The 13,876-nt window shown below is 33.3% G+C and overlaps 1 protein-coding gene across 5 annotated transcripts in view; it reads left to right on the top strand.

Moving 5' to 3' along the window:
* The window catches only part of ARL13B (ADP ribosylation factor like GTPase 13B), a 69,844-nt gene extending 56,715 nt beyond the window's left edge, over window positions 1-13,129 (top strand). For 3 of the 5 annotated variants that reach the window (XM_039256383.1, XM_039256387.1, XM_039256385.1), the window contains exons 8-10: window positions 2,086-2,202; window positions 3,158-3,226; window positions 11,280-13,129. In XM_039256383.1, coding sequence (XP_039112314.1) covers window positions 2,086-2,202; window positions 3,158-3,226; window positions 11,280-11,356 — 263 coding nt within the window. In that variant the 3' untranslated portion in view covers window positions 11,357-13,129. The remainder of the gene's footprint in view (window positions 1-2,085; window positions 2,203-3,157; window positions 3,227-11,279) is intronic. The other 2 variants (XM_039256384.1, XM_039256386.1) reach the window with 2 other exon arrangements.
* The last annotated feature ends 747 nt before the right edge of the window (window positions 13,130-13,876 follow it).

The raw sequence follows: 13,876 nt of genomic DNA, 5'->3' as shown, positions 1-13,876 counted from the left end.
GTATCATACAAGATCTTCAATTCATAATTGCTTTATTTTCTCTAAGTGGTTTTGTGATTTAACAAAATGTCTTTGATTTAACATCATGTCTTTGGTGTCATAGACAGCCTGTGTTTAGAATCAGACATCCTGGGATAGAATCTAGCTATTTGTTATTTTACACTGTATTGTTTTTCAGTCTTGGATTCTTCCTCTCTAAAATGGGGATAAGCATCATTTTTTTCCACAGAGTTTTTAGATTACTTACAACAAAAATAACCTGCAGTGTTTCTAGCTCAGAGTCTGACTTATGACCCAATAATCCCATTTCCTTGCAATTCCTAGTTAGCAGTATGGTTCCATTATATGTAAGAATGATTATACATACTTGGGGCACCTGGGTGGCTCAGTCAGTTAAGTGTCCGACTCTAATTTCAGCCCTGGTAATGATCTCACGGTTTGTGGGTTCAACCCTGCATTGGGCTCTGCACTGACAGCGTGGAGCCTGCTTGGGATTCTCTCTGTCCCTCCTTCCCTCTCTATGAATGTATGAATGAATGAATAAATCTTAAGAAAGAATTTTTGTACAGCATCAGAAATGTTGTCAAAATAAGATCTCAATCCCTGACGTTCAGGTTAAAAAAAACTTGATTTGGAAGTTACACCTTTTTTAAGTTGAGAAGTTAGGGTAGCCACATTCATACCCTTGTAGCTCTGTTAACAGAAAGTAGATTTAAAGTAGCCTCTCAATATGTTGAAAGAAATTTTGAACAGTAACACATTGTTAAAGAACAAAAGATTGGGCAGATTATTTGAAAATATGGTGTAGAAAGATCTAAGATAGTCAATTATACAACTATAATAAGTAACATTTTTGTGCTTTAGAACATGGCTTCAGATACCTTAGATTGTTTAATGCAGGATTATGTTATTTAACGTAAAAAAATTTAGAGTACATTATTCCCATTATTTTGAATAAGAAATCAAGGACTTGGAGAGGTTGAGTAGCTTGTTATGATCATACGTCTTGTCTGCAGCTGGGATGAGAGCCCTCTTCAGATTGTCTGCCCATTATCCTGTGCTCTTTCGTGACCCTGAGCTACTGCCCATCCTGAAATATCATGATTCTGGACTTTCTCTTTCCTTTCTCTCAAGCCTAAAGCTTGGGGTTTAATTGTAAAATGATTTCTTTGTTTCTCTGTGGAGTAAAATGTCTCAAATGACACTAATTTATTTAGAAAAAGTATGTGTTTATAAACATGTTTATATTTCTCATTGCTTTGTAGATTTCATAGATGTTGGCTATTTCTCACATAATAGATAATTCCCATTTTATAAAATGTATTACATATATATAAATTAAGCCGTTTGGGATTGTCACTTAAAATACTTAAGTAGCTTTGATGTTTGGTTATTTAACTACATTGTCATACGGTTTACACTGTTAAAATTTACATGTTAATGACATAGATGTCCTTAAATTGTTTATATGTGCTTAAGTGAGAATCTGTAGTTATTTTTTAGAAAGAGCAGCAATTCTGCAATGTCTAATAATGCGATTTTGGTTACATATATTTATTTATATTAGTCATACCTTGTCTGGGGGTTATTTTAAATGGGTAGGGTAATGTGTTTAAATTTGTTTAGGGTCTTTTTTCACATTCAAAGGATTAATTTTGGGTTGTTTATACCTAGAATCATTCTATATATTCTACTGGGACAAATCAATGTCTCTCCCCTTTCCCTGGGTTTCATGAGAATGCCTAGGATTAGACAATTATATTTACTTAATATGACGTTGGGAAAAAATATGTTACTTTTGGAAATGTGAACGTTTTCAGTATGCTGAATAATCTCTCATAAAACTTAAAATACAGGCTTTTTGCTGTTGGTATCATATTCATTAAGTACTAATTCAATAAGCAATCATTTAAAATTTTATTCTTAGTAAAAGCAGACTTACATTTTGTTACTGGTAACAATTTCCAAAGTTTGAAGATCTATTTTTATAGTAATGATAATATCAGTAGTCTAGTTCCATTCTTTTTTATTGTAGAAGTTTACATTTTCCCAAAGGCATATAGTTCAATGTTTATATTCTTATAGATAACAGTAAAAAGAAAACTAAGAAACTAAGAATAAAAAGGAGTCACCGTGTGGAACCTGTTAATACAGATGACTCTGCTCCTAAGAGTCCCACACCACCCCCTCCACCTCCTCCTGGTGAGTAAGTTGATCCTGATACTGAATTTAGATTTACTGCTCTAAACCATAAAGAAAAAGAAAGAAATTTTGTAGCTTTATTCAGTATATTTATTTTTTTATGAATTTGTGAAAAAAGTCCATTTTTTTCTTTTTTGTTCAAAATTTGTCATTGCTATTTTAGTCAGAAAAAAATGTTTCCTAAAAGAAAGAAAAAAGGTAAAATTAATAAGAACATTTTACCCAAGCACTTTCTAGAATAGATTCAGGTCCTATTTGAGGTATCAGTGCCCAGATTGCTAAAAGGAATTTTTAAGTTTAATGAATGGCTAGATAGTGTAAGTTTTTAAATAGTTGAGTCTTTCATCCTGAAAGTTAATATTTGAAACCAAGATGTGTGAATTTTTCCAATATATTTCCAACATACATACCTTCTAGGTTGTTATGAGAATTAAAAGAAATATTGCATGTAAAACACTAAGACATACTGACTGCACAACAATTGTGAGTAATTTTTCAGCACTAGCATAGTACCTCACATACTATATGTGCTCAATAAATATCTAAATGTATATGTTTGTAGTGTCCTTTTAGCCCTGTTAGAAGGCTTTAGGTGGTAACATTTTCCTTTGAGAAATAGTTCAAGACTCATTTCTAGTATTTCATTTATTAGAAGAAATTTCTTTTAGCCTTTACTAGAAGCTGGAGTAGTAGCCTAGGGTAATTTTTGATGGTGGTGAAGATGCTTATATTTTTAACTAAAGTAAAAACTTAAAGGATATGTTACCAGCCTATAATTACATTTTTAAATAAAAACTATTTCAGATGGCTTTGTGTCTATCCAGTACTGTGTCAGTCAATATACATATACATATGACTTGCCATCACATCTATACATTCCTGTCAAGGGAGGGAACCAACAAACCTAAAGAGACCTTGTTTAACAGTGTTTTAAAATGTTTTTCTTTTTCTTTAGTTGGCTGGGGAACCCCCAAAGTCACTAGACTTCCAAAACTTGAGCCTCTTGGTGAAACACGTCATAATGGTAATGCAAAAGGATCAGTTTTCAAATATACATATTAAATCCACTTTTCTTTACCTCAACAAACTTTTATTTTTAGAAGCCTTTCAAATCTACAACCATCTTTTTTCATTATACTTTAGTCTTTTTATTTTATTTAATTTTTTTATTCTTTAGTGCCTTTGCTTCCATATAATTAGATTACTTTGGAATACAGAGGTAAAAATAATCATAGTTTGTGTTTATCCATTATAATTATGTAAATTGTTGTGGAATAGGGACAGTTTTAAAGCAATTTAAATTACATATGAGACATTACAATTATCCTTAGTGTTAAAAACAGCATTGTCCTGTATATGCTCGGTACTCAGTGTTAACACCACGTAATTGTTCTTTGTCTGACTCTAATAAGTTGACCCAGCAGCTGAATATTGGAATGAAGTAAATATCAACACAGTTTGCAAAATCAGAGACTAAATCAGTAAACCAAATGAAGTTCAGCTAAATAGAAAGTTACTAAAGGCTTATTGACTTAAGAAACAGTTTTCTTTGGATGAAATTAATGTAAGGTTTAGTCCAGCCAATATATGGCATTAGAAATCTACCACTGGAAAGAGAAAGGGCAGTTGGGTATAGGGAAAACTGCCTTGTACAATAGGCAGAAGTTCTGATTTCAGACGATGAGGTCAGGCTCTTTCAATAAAATGTTTCTAGAATGCAAAAGGGCAATTAAAGTTCTCCATCAAGAATATCCAATTCCCTTTTTGATACCTCTGTTTACCTAATCTAGAACTGAGTTTCCTACAGAGACCCATTACCAGGAAAGAAAAAAAAATCAGAAGTTTAATTTTTTTTAAATGTTTTTTTATTTATTTGTGTGTGTGAGAGAGAGACAGCATGAGCAGGGGAGGGTCAGAGAGAGAGAGGGAGATAATCTGAAGCAGGCTCCAGGTTCTGAGCTTGCTGTCAGCACAGAGCCTGACATGGGGCTTGAACCCACAAACTGTGAGATCATGACCTGAGCCGAAGTCGGCGCTTAACCTACTGAGCTACCCAGGCACCCCAAAAATCATAAGTTTAGAAAAGCATTATCATGTAACTTGAAATTATATCAAACTGTATAAAATATTTTTATTCAAAAAGTATATAAAACTGGCCCATTTGTTTATTTGGAAAATAAAGTTCCAACTGATTGCAATTTAGGTTCGTGTGGGTAGAAAAGACAAGAAAGAGGACATTTGAAATTAGTTACAGAGTTTTGAAACTGGAGTTATGGCTTCAGGTCAGATTGTGAAGTCCCTTACACATATGTTAAGATGTCTGGACTTGCTAAAGTTTTCCAAGAGACCCTATACATTTTTGAACAGGGAAGTAGTGTTACTAGATGTGTTGTTTAGGAAAATAATTTTTTGTCACAATGGAAAGTACAGACTTGATGGTGGCCACACTTGAGGTAACAATCCCGTCTAGGAGGCTGTTGTAGCAGTCATAGTGAGAAGTGAGGTATGAAAATTGGAATGAAGAATAAGAAATGTATGTAGGAAATATCTTTTTTTTTTAATGTTTATTTATTTGAGAGAGTGGGACAGAGAGATAGAGACAGAATCTGAAGCAGGCTCCAAGCTGTGAGCTGTCAAAAGCCTGACAGGGGGCTTGAACCCACAAGCAGTGAGATCATGACTTAAGCTGAAGTTGGATGCTTAACTGACTGAGCCACCCAGGCACCCCGGAAATATCTTAATTATAATAAGTAATATTTGATGAATTAATGTATGCACCGAGGGAGAGAGGAATAGAGGATTATTTGTTCAAAGGGCTGGAAGGTTGGTGCTATCTCTAAGACTGAAAATACTTGAGGAAGGAGAACTGCTTTGGAGATATCTGTAGGCTTATTTATTTGTAAATGTCTTTTGACCAATCAGTATCAGAAAGACTTAAGAGCTCAGGAGAAAAGAAGGGACCCTGGTGGGTGGAAGGTTTGCAGATTTTTTCAGTTGCTACCACACAATAGGAATTCTTTGCCTGTGATAGATGCGCTGTCATCATTTACTGAATGAATCCAGGAGGGAATGATAGCTTCTTGTGTCTGAGAGAAATTTTGTAGAATGAAGAGAAAAGAAGTAATGGTACCATCCAGGGTGAACATAGTTAATGGAAAGTGGAAAAAGGTAAAAAAAAAAAATGGGTTGAGAAGGTTATTTTGTTTATCCTCACTTTCCCTGTGTTTTTTTTTTTTTTTAATTAGAACTCATGGGAAAGAATTGTAATAGATTAGTTGAGACCACCATATTCCAATAATTTAGTTAATTTTGAGTATGTATCTATCAATAAATGTAGCTTCCCAGAGCGGAGAAGAAAACACTATAACCTCACAAGTTTTAAAATATTTTTTTTGTTTTTTTTCATATAAATTAGAAAAATTTTTTTAATCTTTATTTTTGAGAGAGAGAGAGAGAGCGCACATGCACAGTCGAGCTCCAGGCTCTGAACTATCAGCACAGAGCCCAACATGGGGCTTTGGCTCGAACCTATGAACCGTGAGATCATGACCTGAGCCAAAGCTGGACACTCAACCAACTGAGCCATCCAGGCGCCCCCTTCCCATAAATTTTAAATCTAGGTATACCTAATCTGGGTTTAAAAAAAAAAAGTACAATCAACTGCTTTCATTAATGGGGAAGAAAGCAGGTATAATTAAAAATTCTAATAAAAAATAAGTTATTAAGATTTATCATAAGATCCTTATCTGAGATGCTGAGAGCTACCAGTTTTATAATTGCATCTTCTTCTTTTCTCCAGCTTTGTACACATTTCTTTGCACTTGAATAATGGCAAGTGCATAATGAACTAGAGTAGTAATTAAAAGATAACTGCTAATGACTTGTCACTTGAAACTTACTGGGATGAAAAACAATTTTTTATAGTTATTGGGAATTTTTAAGGCAAATTCTTACTTGTTCTTTGATAATAGACATTTACCTTGATAGCAGTTCCATTTTACTTTTTTAATTATTGTCTATAATACTTGCTTAGTGTAACAGTTAAGACATGCATTCAGAAAAGAGATTAAAAGAGAATCTGTATTTACTATATAAACAGTCTCAATCCATACTTCATTAAAATGTTGTGTATCATACATCATGGAAAATATATCAAGGATTCCCTTAGCTAAAAATACCAAATGCACTAAAGAATATTTCATATCTTAAAATATGTATGAAGATAAAATTTTGTACTACTCCAGTTTCATGTTTAAAAAGTTTGAAGCTCTTTATAAAAATACATTAACAATTAAGTCAGCCCTATCAGTTGGACACTAACATCAACTTATATTCCCTACATTTAAGACAATAAGAAACTTACTTTGTATGGAATGATTTTATTTTCCAGCAAAGAAATAATACAAAATAAGTTTCAAAAATAAAATAATTTCTTGGGAGGGGGAAAAGATACTTCTTGCCATATGTATGTGACTTTTTTCTTTTTAGGAGGGCTTTGTTTTTTTAATGTTTATTTTTTGAGAGAGCATGAGTGGCGGAGGGGCAGAGGAGGGGGGACAGGATCTGAAGCCAGCTCTGCACTGACAGGCTGACAGCAGCGAGCCCAATGTGGAGCTTGAACTCATGAACCGCGAGATCATGACGTGAGCTGAAGTCGGACGCTCAACAGACTAAGCCACCCAGGCACCCCTGGAGTTTTGGTTGTTTAATAAACTTAAATATACCGTATTAGAAACTATATTCACTCTGGTTTAATCATGAGTTCTGTTAACATGTTAAAAGTCTCATTAATTTTGAAATTAAGAAATGTCATACTTGAAGTTTATCAAAAATAATTGTTTTAATTTTAATAATGACAGTAATATCACAATAATATTAACAGTATGTTCTGTGTTCCTGGCATATTTCTAAGCACTTCAGATACCATTATCTCCTTTTAATTTTCCTAAAACTTGTAAGATGGGCAGTGATATCCCCATTTTGTGCACAGGGAACCTATACCCCAAGGTCAGATAGCTACCAAGTAGCAGTATTAGGATTTGAACTTAGTTGTATCCAGCTTTGAAATCCATATGTTTATTAATTGATATGTCATACTATTACATTAAGATTTATCTGGGTATCCTTGCAGCATACTAGTTGCTTTGAATTTATAGTTGTTTGAAAAATCATTTTCTCCTGATATATTTTTATATTTAAAGTGGTTTGCTTATAGATAGTAGCCTATAGTTGGATCATATTTTTTGATCCACTCTGACTCTCTGCCTTTTAATTGTTGAATTTGGACCATCCAGCATTCAAAGTGATTATTGGTATAGTTGGATTAATATCTACCATATCCATTACTGTTTTCTATGTGTTGCCCTCATTCTTTGTTCCTGTTTTTGTCTTCTACTCATTTTCAGCCATTTGTGGCTTTATTTGTTACTTATTTTAAATGTTTATTTATTTTGATAGAGAGAGTGCATGGGCACAAGTGGACACAGGCAGAGAGAGTGGGAGAGACAGAATCCCAAGCGGACTCTGCGCTGATAGCCCTGACACAGGGCTCAGTCTCACTAACCATGAGATCATGATCTGAGCCAAAATCAAGAGTAGGATGCTTAACTGACTGAGCCACCCAGGCGCCCCTGCCTGTTTTGGTTTTAACTGAGCATTTTATATGATTCCATTTTCTCCCCTTTCTTAGCATATTGCTTATACTGTTTTTTTTTTTTTTACCTTTTTTAGTAGCTTCTCTGGAGTTTGCAGTATACATTTACAACCAATCCAAGTCCACTTTCAAATATCACTGTATGATTTAATGGTTGCTGCAAAGTACCTATAATAACCAAATAATCATAATTCCTTTCTCCTGTTCTTTATGCCTTGCTGTCATTCATTTGACTTTTATATAAACATACATAAGTGTATATATGTATATATTTAAGATAAATATGTGTTTATGTACATAATCAAATACATTGTTTCAACAAATTTTTATAGATCAATTAAGAATAAGAGAAATATGTTTTCATTTTACTTTTACTTAATTTCTTCAATGCTTTTTCTTTATGTAGATCTGAGTTTCTGACCTATATTATTTTCCTTCTTTCTAAAGAACTAATTTTTCCATTTCTTGCAAGGCAAGTCTACTTGCAGTAAATTCCCTCAATTTTTGTTTGAGAAAGTTTTTATTTTTCCTTTACTTTTGAAGGACAGTTTTACTGGGTACAGAGGTTGGTATGTTTTCTTCCTCTAAATACTTTAAATATTTCACTTTACTTTCTTCTTGCTTGCATGGTGTCTTAGGAAAAGTTGGATGTAATTCTTATCTTTGATCCTTTGTTGGAAAGGTAGACTTTTTTTTTGGCTTCTTTTTCAGGATTTTTTATTCTCTTTGATTTTCTGTGATTTGAAAATGATGTGCCTATCTGTGGTTCATTTGACATATATCCTGCTCAGTGTTCTCTAGATTGCTGGATATGTGCTCTGCTGTCTGACATTAATTTGGGGAAAGTCTTAGTCATTGTTGCTTCAAATATGGCTTCTGTTCTTTTTTCTTTCTTCTTCTGATATTCCCATTATAAATAAGGCATGCCTTTTGTACTTGTCCCACAGCCCTTGGATGTTCTCTTGTTTTGTTTTGTTTCCAGTCTTTTTTCTCTTTGCTTTTAAGTTTTTGAGGATTTTATTGATCTATCCTCAAGCTCAGGGGTTCTTGCCTTGGTTGCATCCAGTCTACTAATAAACCCATCAAAGGCATTCTTCATTTCTGGAACAGTGGGGTTTTTAGGATTTCCATCTGTCTGCTTACATTGCCATCTGCTCTTGCATGCAACCTCTCCATTAAAGCCTATAAATCATAGTTGTCTTAAATTCCTGGCCTAATAATTCCAACATTCCTGCCATGTCTTGCGCTGATGTTTGATGTAGCTCTTCAAATTCTGGGTGTTTTGCCTTTCTGAATGCCTTGTGTTATTTTCGTTATTTTTTAATTTTATTTTTATTGATAGCCTGACATGATGTCCCAGGTGAAAAGAACTGCTGTAAATTGGCAATATAGTGGTGATGTGTGGAAGGAGAAGTGTTATAGATTTCTGTGATTAGATCTTAGATTTTTAGTGAGCCTGAGCATCTGGGACTGTGAACTTCACAAGAGTTTCTCAGTTTTTTCCTGCTGAAAAATAAAATGGACAGAATGGAGAGAGCCAGCTGGAATTGGTGACTTCCTTTCTGAGATTGGTTAGGGTTTGCTAATACCCCAGTAGGCTAGTCTCTAGTTAAGTAGTTTGCCTGAGGGCAGGTCTTGTGCCCCAGAACAGAGTGCTCTGAGGTATTTCTAAATGGTTTCTTTTCCCCTCCCCTGCCAGAGGCAGGAGAGGATTTTTCTCCAATATTTATTGTGGGAATTTGTTCAAGAGCCAAGAGATAAATCTCACAGTATTGTGGGCATCCTCTTAGGACTTAGACTTTCATTCTCAGACTTGTTGGTAGCAAGCCTCCAGCAATTTATCAGTACAGTTCAGGTTTGTTCCCTCCACAGATTCTATTCATGAATATCTTTTTGGGTAAACCAAAACTCCCTATATTTGCCAGTCTGTCTCCAGTATTGAGGCAGTGATTTGTCTTATGACCTCCCCCCTTAAGGATCTGAGACAAGTTGTTGACTTTTTTTAGTCTGTTCAGCCTTTTTACTTCTTGTTAGGATGCAGTGGTGACTTCCAATCTCCCTAAATGCTGTTATGACTTTTTAAAATTAATATTTGTTAAGTAGGGCCCCTGGGTGCTAGATGGTAAGCCTTAGTTCAAAAAGACCACAAAAGAAATCAAAATAGGAGAAGTTTATTCCTCCCAGGTCCTAGAGGAAGTATAGGGCATTCTTTGAGGGTTCCTCAGCGGGAAATCAAGGCAGAATACAAGCAGAGAGAGCTGTAGGAACAGGGGAACATGCTAAGGACAGATTCCTGAATTCAAAACAAAAGAGTCTTACCTTACAGAAGGTCCTGGAAGGTGAGGGAGACTGTTGGTCACAGAGGGCATCGGGGAAGTCATATCAGGAACTTAGATTTACTTGCGACTTTGCAAGCTGTTATCTAGGGCATGTGCTAGTTTGGATGAGAGGCTAGTTAGCCAGACTCTCCACATATGTGAAACTGGAAACAGGCCTCTAATACATTTTTAATATGTTTATTTCAAGTGACCCTAAAAATCTATGTTTCTAGAATAATTTTAAGGTAATAGGCTAGAAAAGAATTACTTACTGAAGGTTTACATATTCTTAAATTTTTAAAAACATTTTATTTTTGAGAGGTGGGGGAGAGGGGAAGAAAGAGGGAGACACAGGATCCAAAGCAGGCTCCAGGCTCAGAGCTGTCATCACAGAGCCCAAAGCGGGGCTTGAACTAATGAACTGTGAGATCATGACCTAAGCCGAAGTACAACGCCAAACTGACTGAGCCAGCCAGGCACCCCTGAATGTTTATATATTCTATTAAATTTAAAATAATTTATAATAATTAAGCGACAGGAACTTGTTATGAAATATGAAATAAGACTTTCTTTGTATCAAATATGCCTTAAATTGCTGAATAATAGTAAATCATCATTGTAAAAGATTACTATTTACCACAAAACTAAGATATTTAATTAACTCTTTCCCAAAATACCTAGAAGAAATAGGCATTGGATGAGAACATGGATTATACAAATATTGACTTATCAGGGCCTTGGCAACAGGTTCCATAGATTTTGAATATTTGTTATTTGTTTGTTCTACTGTGAATGTGTAATTGGAAATAATCATATATATTACATATAACTTTTTAAAAAATCAACTGGAAATTAATTTATAATCTAGAGTTAGAAATTCATCCTACTGGTTGTGTTTTGAATTTATTCAAGTTTTCTTGAATTTTTATTTTTTTCTTCTATTCTCCTCACCTGTTGTTTCACCTGCCAAGTGAGAGTGCTCTACTCTTTTAAAGTGTTGGTTGGAAAATAATGAGTTGTATCAAAAATTTTGATTTACCACCTCTTTCATATTTTTGGTTGATTTACCACCTGTTTCATATTTTTGGTGTCCCTTCTCTACTTAGATTTCTATGGGAAGCCACTGCCTCCCCTGACTGCGCGACAGAGACCTAACAGTGATGCTCATGATGTGGCTTCGTGACCCAGTCATGGGGATGAGCTTTTTAAAGATCTGCAAGATGAACTAGAAGACCTTACTTCTCAAAGAAGAAAAACCCTAAGCGTTGATGACTGGGATGACTGGGGCAAGATAACCATAGTGATTTCAGTGAGATAAATAGCCAAAGACCTGACAGATAGGACAATTACCCATGTTATTCATGGTTGTAAAAAAAAAAAAAAAAAAAAAAAGGAAGCAAAATGACCAGTAGACGGGATGAGCATTTGAATCAAGTTAGCAGGAGTTACTGTTGACTCTGGTTTTTACAGTCCTACTCCTGGGCATATTCCTGAAGGAAAACCTCTTCAGAAAAAGAGCCAATGGACTCTACACACTTTCTTTACTGTTTGTTTAATAGTCTTTATTACTGTATCTTAAACACATTTTTTTTGTAAGATACATGTGCATGGAAGGGGAACTCTTGGGAATTTATAACCTAAGTTTTTAACTTTTTATATTTTTCTAAAACATAATTTTAATTACTATGATATTGCACTTTTCTATAGATGCTTTGTTTAAATTGTGTCTGGAAATGGAGTTGATTTACTTGACAAACATAAACTCCACAAACAACATATTTATATGGTTTCAGATATATTTCATAATAGTATTATTCTTGAAGTATACATCCTAATTTTACCCAATTTTAAAATAATACCTTTTAAAAATAGATTCTTAGATCTTTATTCTACCAAATTATATTATTTGAAAACACTACCCAAGGAGAGTTCAATTTTTTTGTCAGTTCCTTTTTTTGGTAATGATCACAATAAATAAAAAAGAGACTTGAAATATGTTTTTGACCTAAGTGCTTTTTAAATTAATAAAAATGTCATGTGAGATATTATTAAAATTCCTAATGAACACCTCTTTTATAAGATAGATCATTTCAGATCAAGGTGCTCCGTGTTACCCCCTCATTCTGTCAGAAGCTTCAGTGACTCTTTTAGGTTATTCTAATTGTTTTGTGCCTTGGAAATAAAGGCAGAAAGACTGGAAAAGCGACTGTAGTACAGAGACTGGTGTTTTATAACCAGGAAATGCTTGGGTACTAATCAATAAGAATAAAAATGATGGTTTAAAATTACTTTTGTGAAGAAATAGTTCCAAGATAATTTCTCAATTTAAAATAATAGCACTTCTCTTGCACTAAAGAATGGCATCTATAGGATTTTCTACTTGTCTGGCATTTAGACGAACTTATAGAAATATACTTCAAACTTATAGAAATATACTTTGAGTAATAGATTCATAGTGTTGCACTTAACTGAAAGTGTACATTTATATCAAGATGAAAATGCAATATGAAAATACAATATGAATGCTTATCACCTTGTTAAAATTGGTGAGTTGGGTAACTTGTACTGAAAACAGGCATATACTAGTATCTGACAATAACAAGATTAAATATGTCTAAGACTGTTTAATATGGTTATTTACTTTAAAATTTTAACTTTGGAGATTCACATTTTAATCATATTTTATAACAACGTAAATATGATAGATGGCTGAAATGTAAGGAAAAGCAACACAAGAACACAGAATTTGAACTGGATTTTAGAGAAAAACTTGTTTGTATATCTTTTTTGGCTCCTTTTCGTAACATTTACATTTAGTCATTTTTTAAAAAAACTAAACTTATACTTTTGCCACCTTTTTAATTTTTATCTAGTTTGAGAATAAATAAAAGTTAAAATTTTTTTTTGTTTCCTACCAGTGATTACTGTAGTATACAATAAAACTGAGTTCATTTATTAGAAATGCATAAAAATGATTTTGAAATTAAATACATGACAAAGTGAAATGTTTTATATATGTCTCTCAAAAATTTGTATTCTTAAAACATTCTAAAAATATTTTAAAAGAAGTTTTGTAAATCCAGGTTGCTTTTAATAGGTAAATGCCTATTTTGTTATATGCTGCATTTTTATTCATAATCATCATGAATTATGACATTTTCACACAATAAAAATAATTTATATCAGTATCCTGCTTTGCTTTTCATTTGATAAATTTAAATGATTTCTTTTTGGTAACAAAATAGAGAAGGATTTATAATATGACTTTTGGAAGAGTCAACAGATTAAAATAATGACTTTATTTTATATGAAACCTTTTTTCTCTGCACAATTTTTATATATGTAGAAAAGAATATTGTCATTTTAAAGGCCATTAAAAATAACATCATATCACTTTATGATTCTAGATGATCCAATGTCTGTCTTTTGTTAAAGCTGCTACTGACCCAAAGATATATCTTACTTATTTAAAAGAGAATTCTATATGCCTTTTATGCAAAAAGCATACATCACATATATCCATTATCATATGTGATTCTAACTATGAAATTATCAAAGCAGCACTAGAAAGAAATGTTCTAAAACAGTAATAATGATTTTTTTAGAGTTGTGTGTTTTCCTCAGTTTTTCGAACTAGTTTTTAAAATTTTGCTTTTAAATTACTTTTATAATGGGAGAATCAAACTTACAATTTTGTAAAAAT

This window comes from Hyaena hyaena, unplaced genomic scaffold, assembly GCF_003009895.1.
Source record: "Hyaena hyaena isolate Hyena2069 unplaced genomic scaffold, ASM300989v1 scaffold_570, whole genome shotgun sequence".
NCBI classification, from domain to species: domain Eukaryota; kingdom Metazoa; phylum Chordata; class Mammalia; order Carnivora; family Hyaenidae; genus Hyaena; species Hyaena hyaena.
The sequence above is the reverse complement of the archived record's forward strand: the minus strand, read 5'-3'. Positions and strand labels throughout refer to the sequence as shown.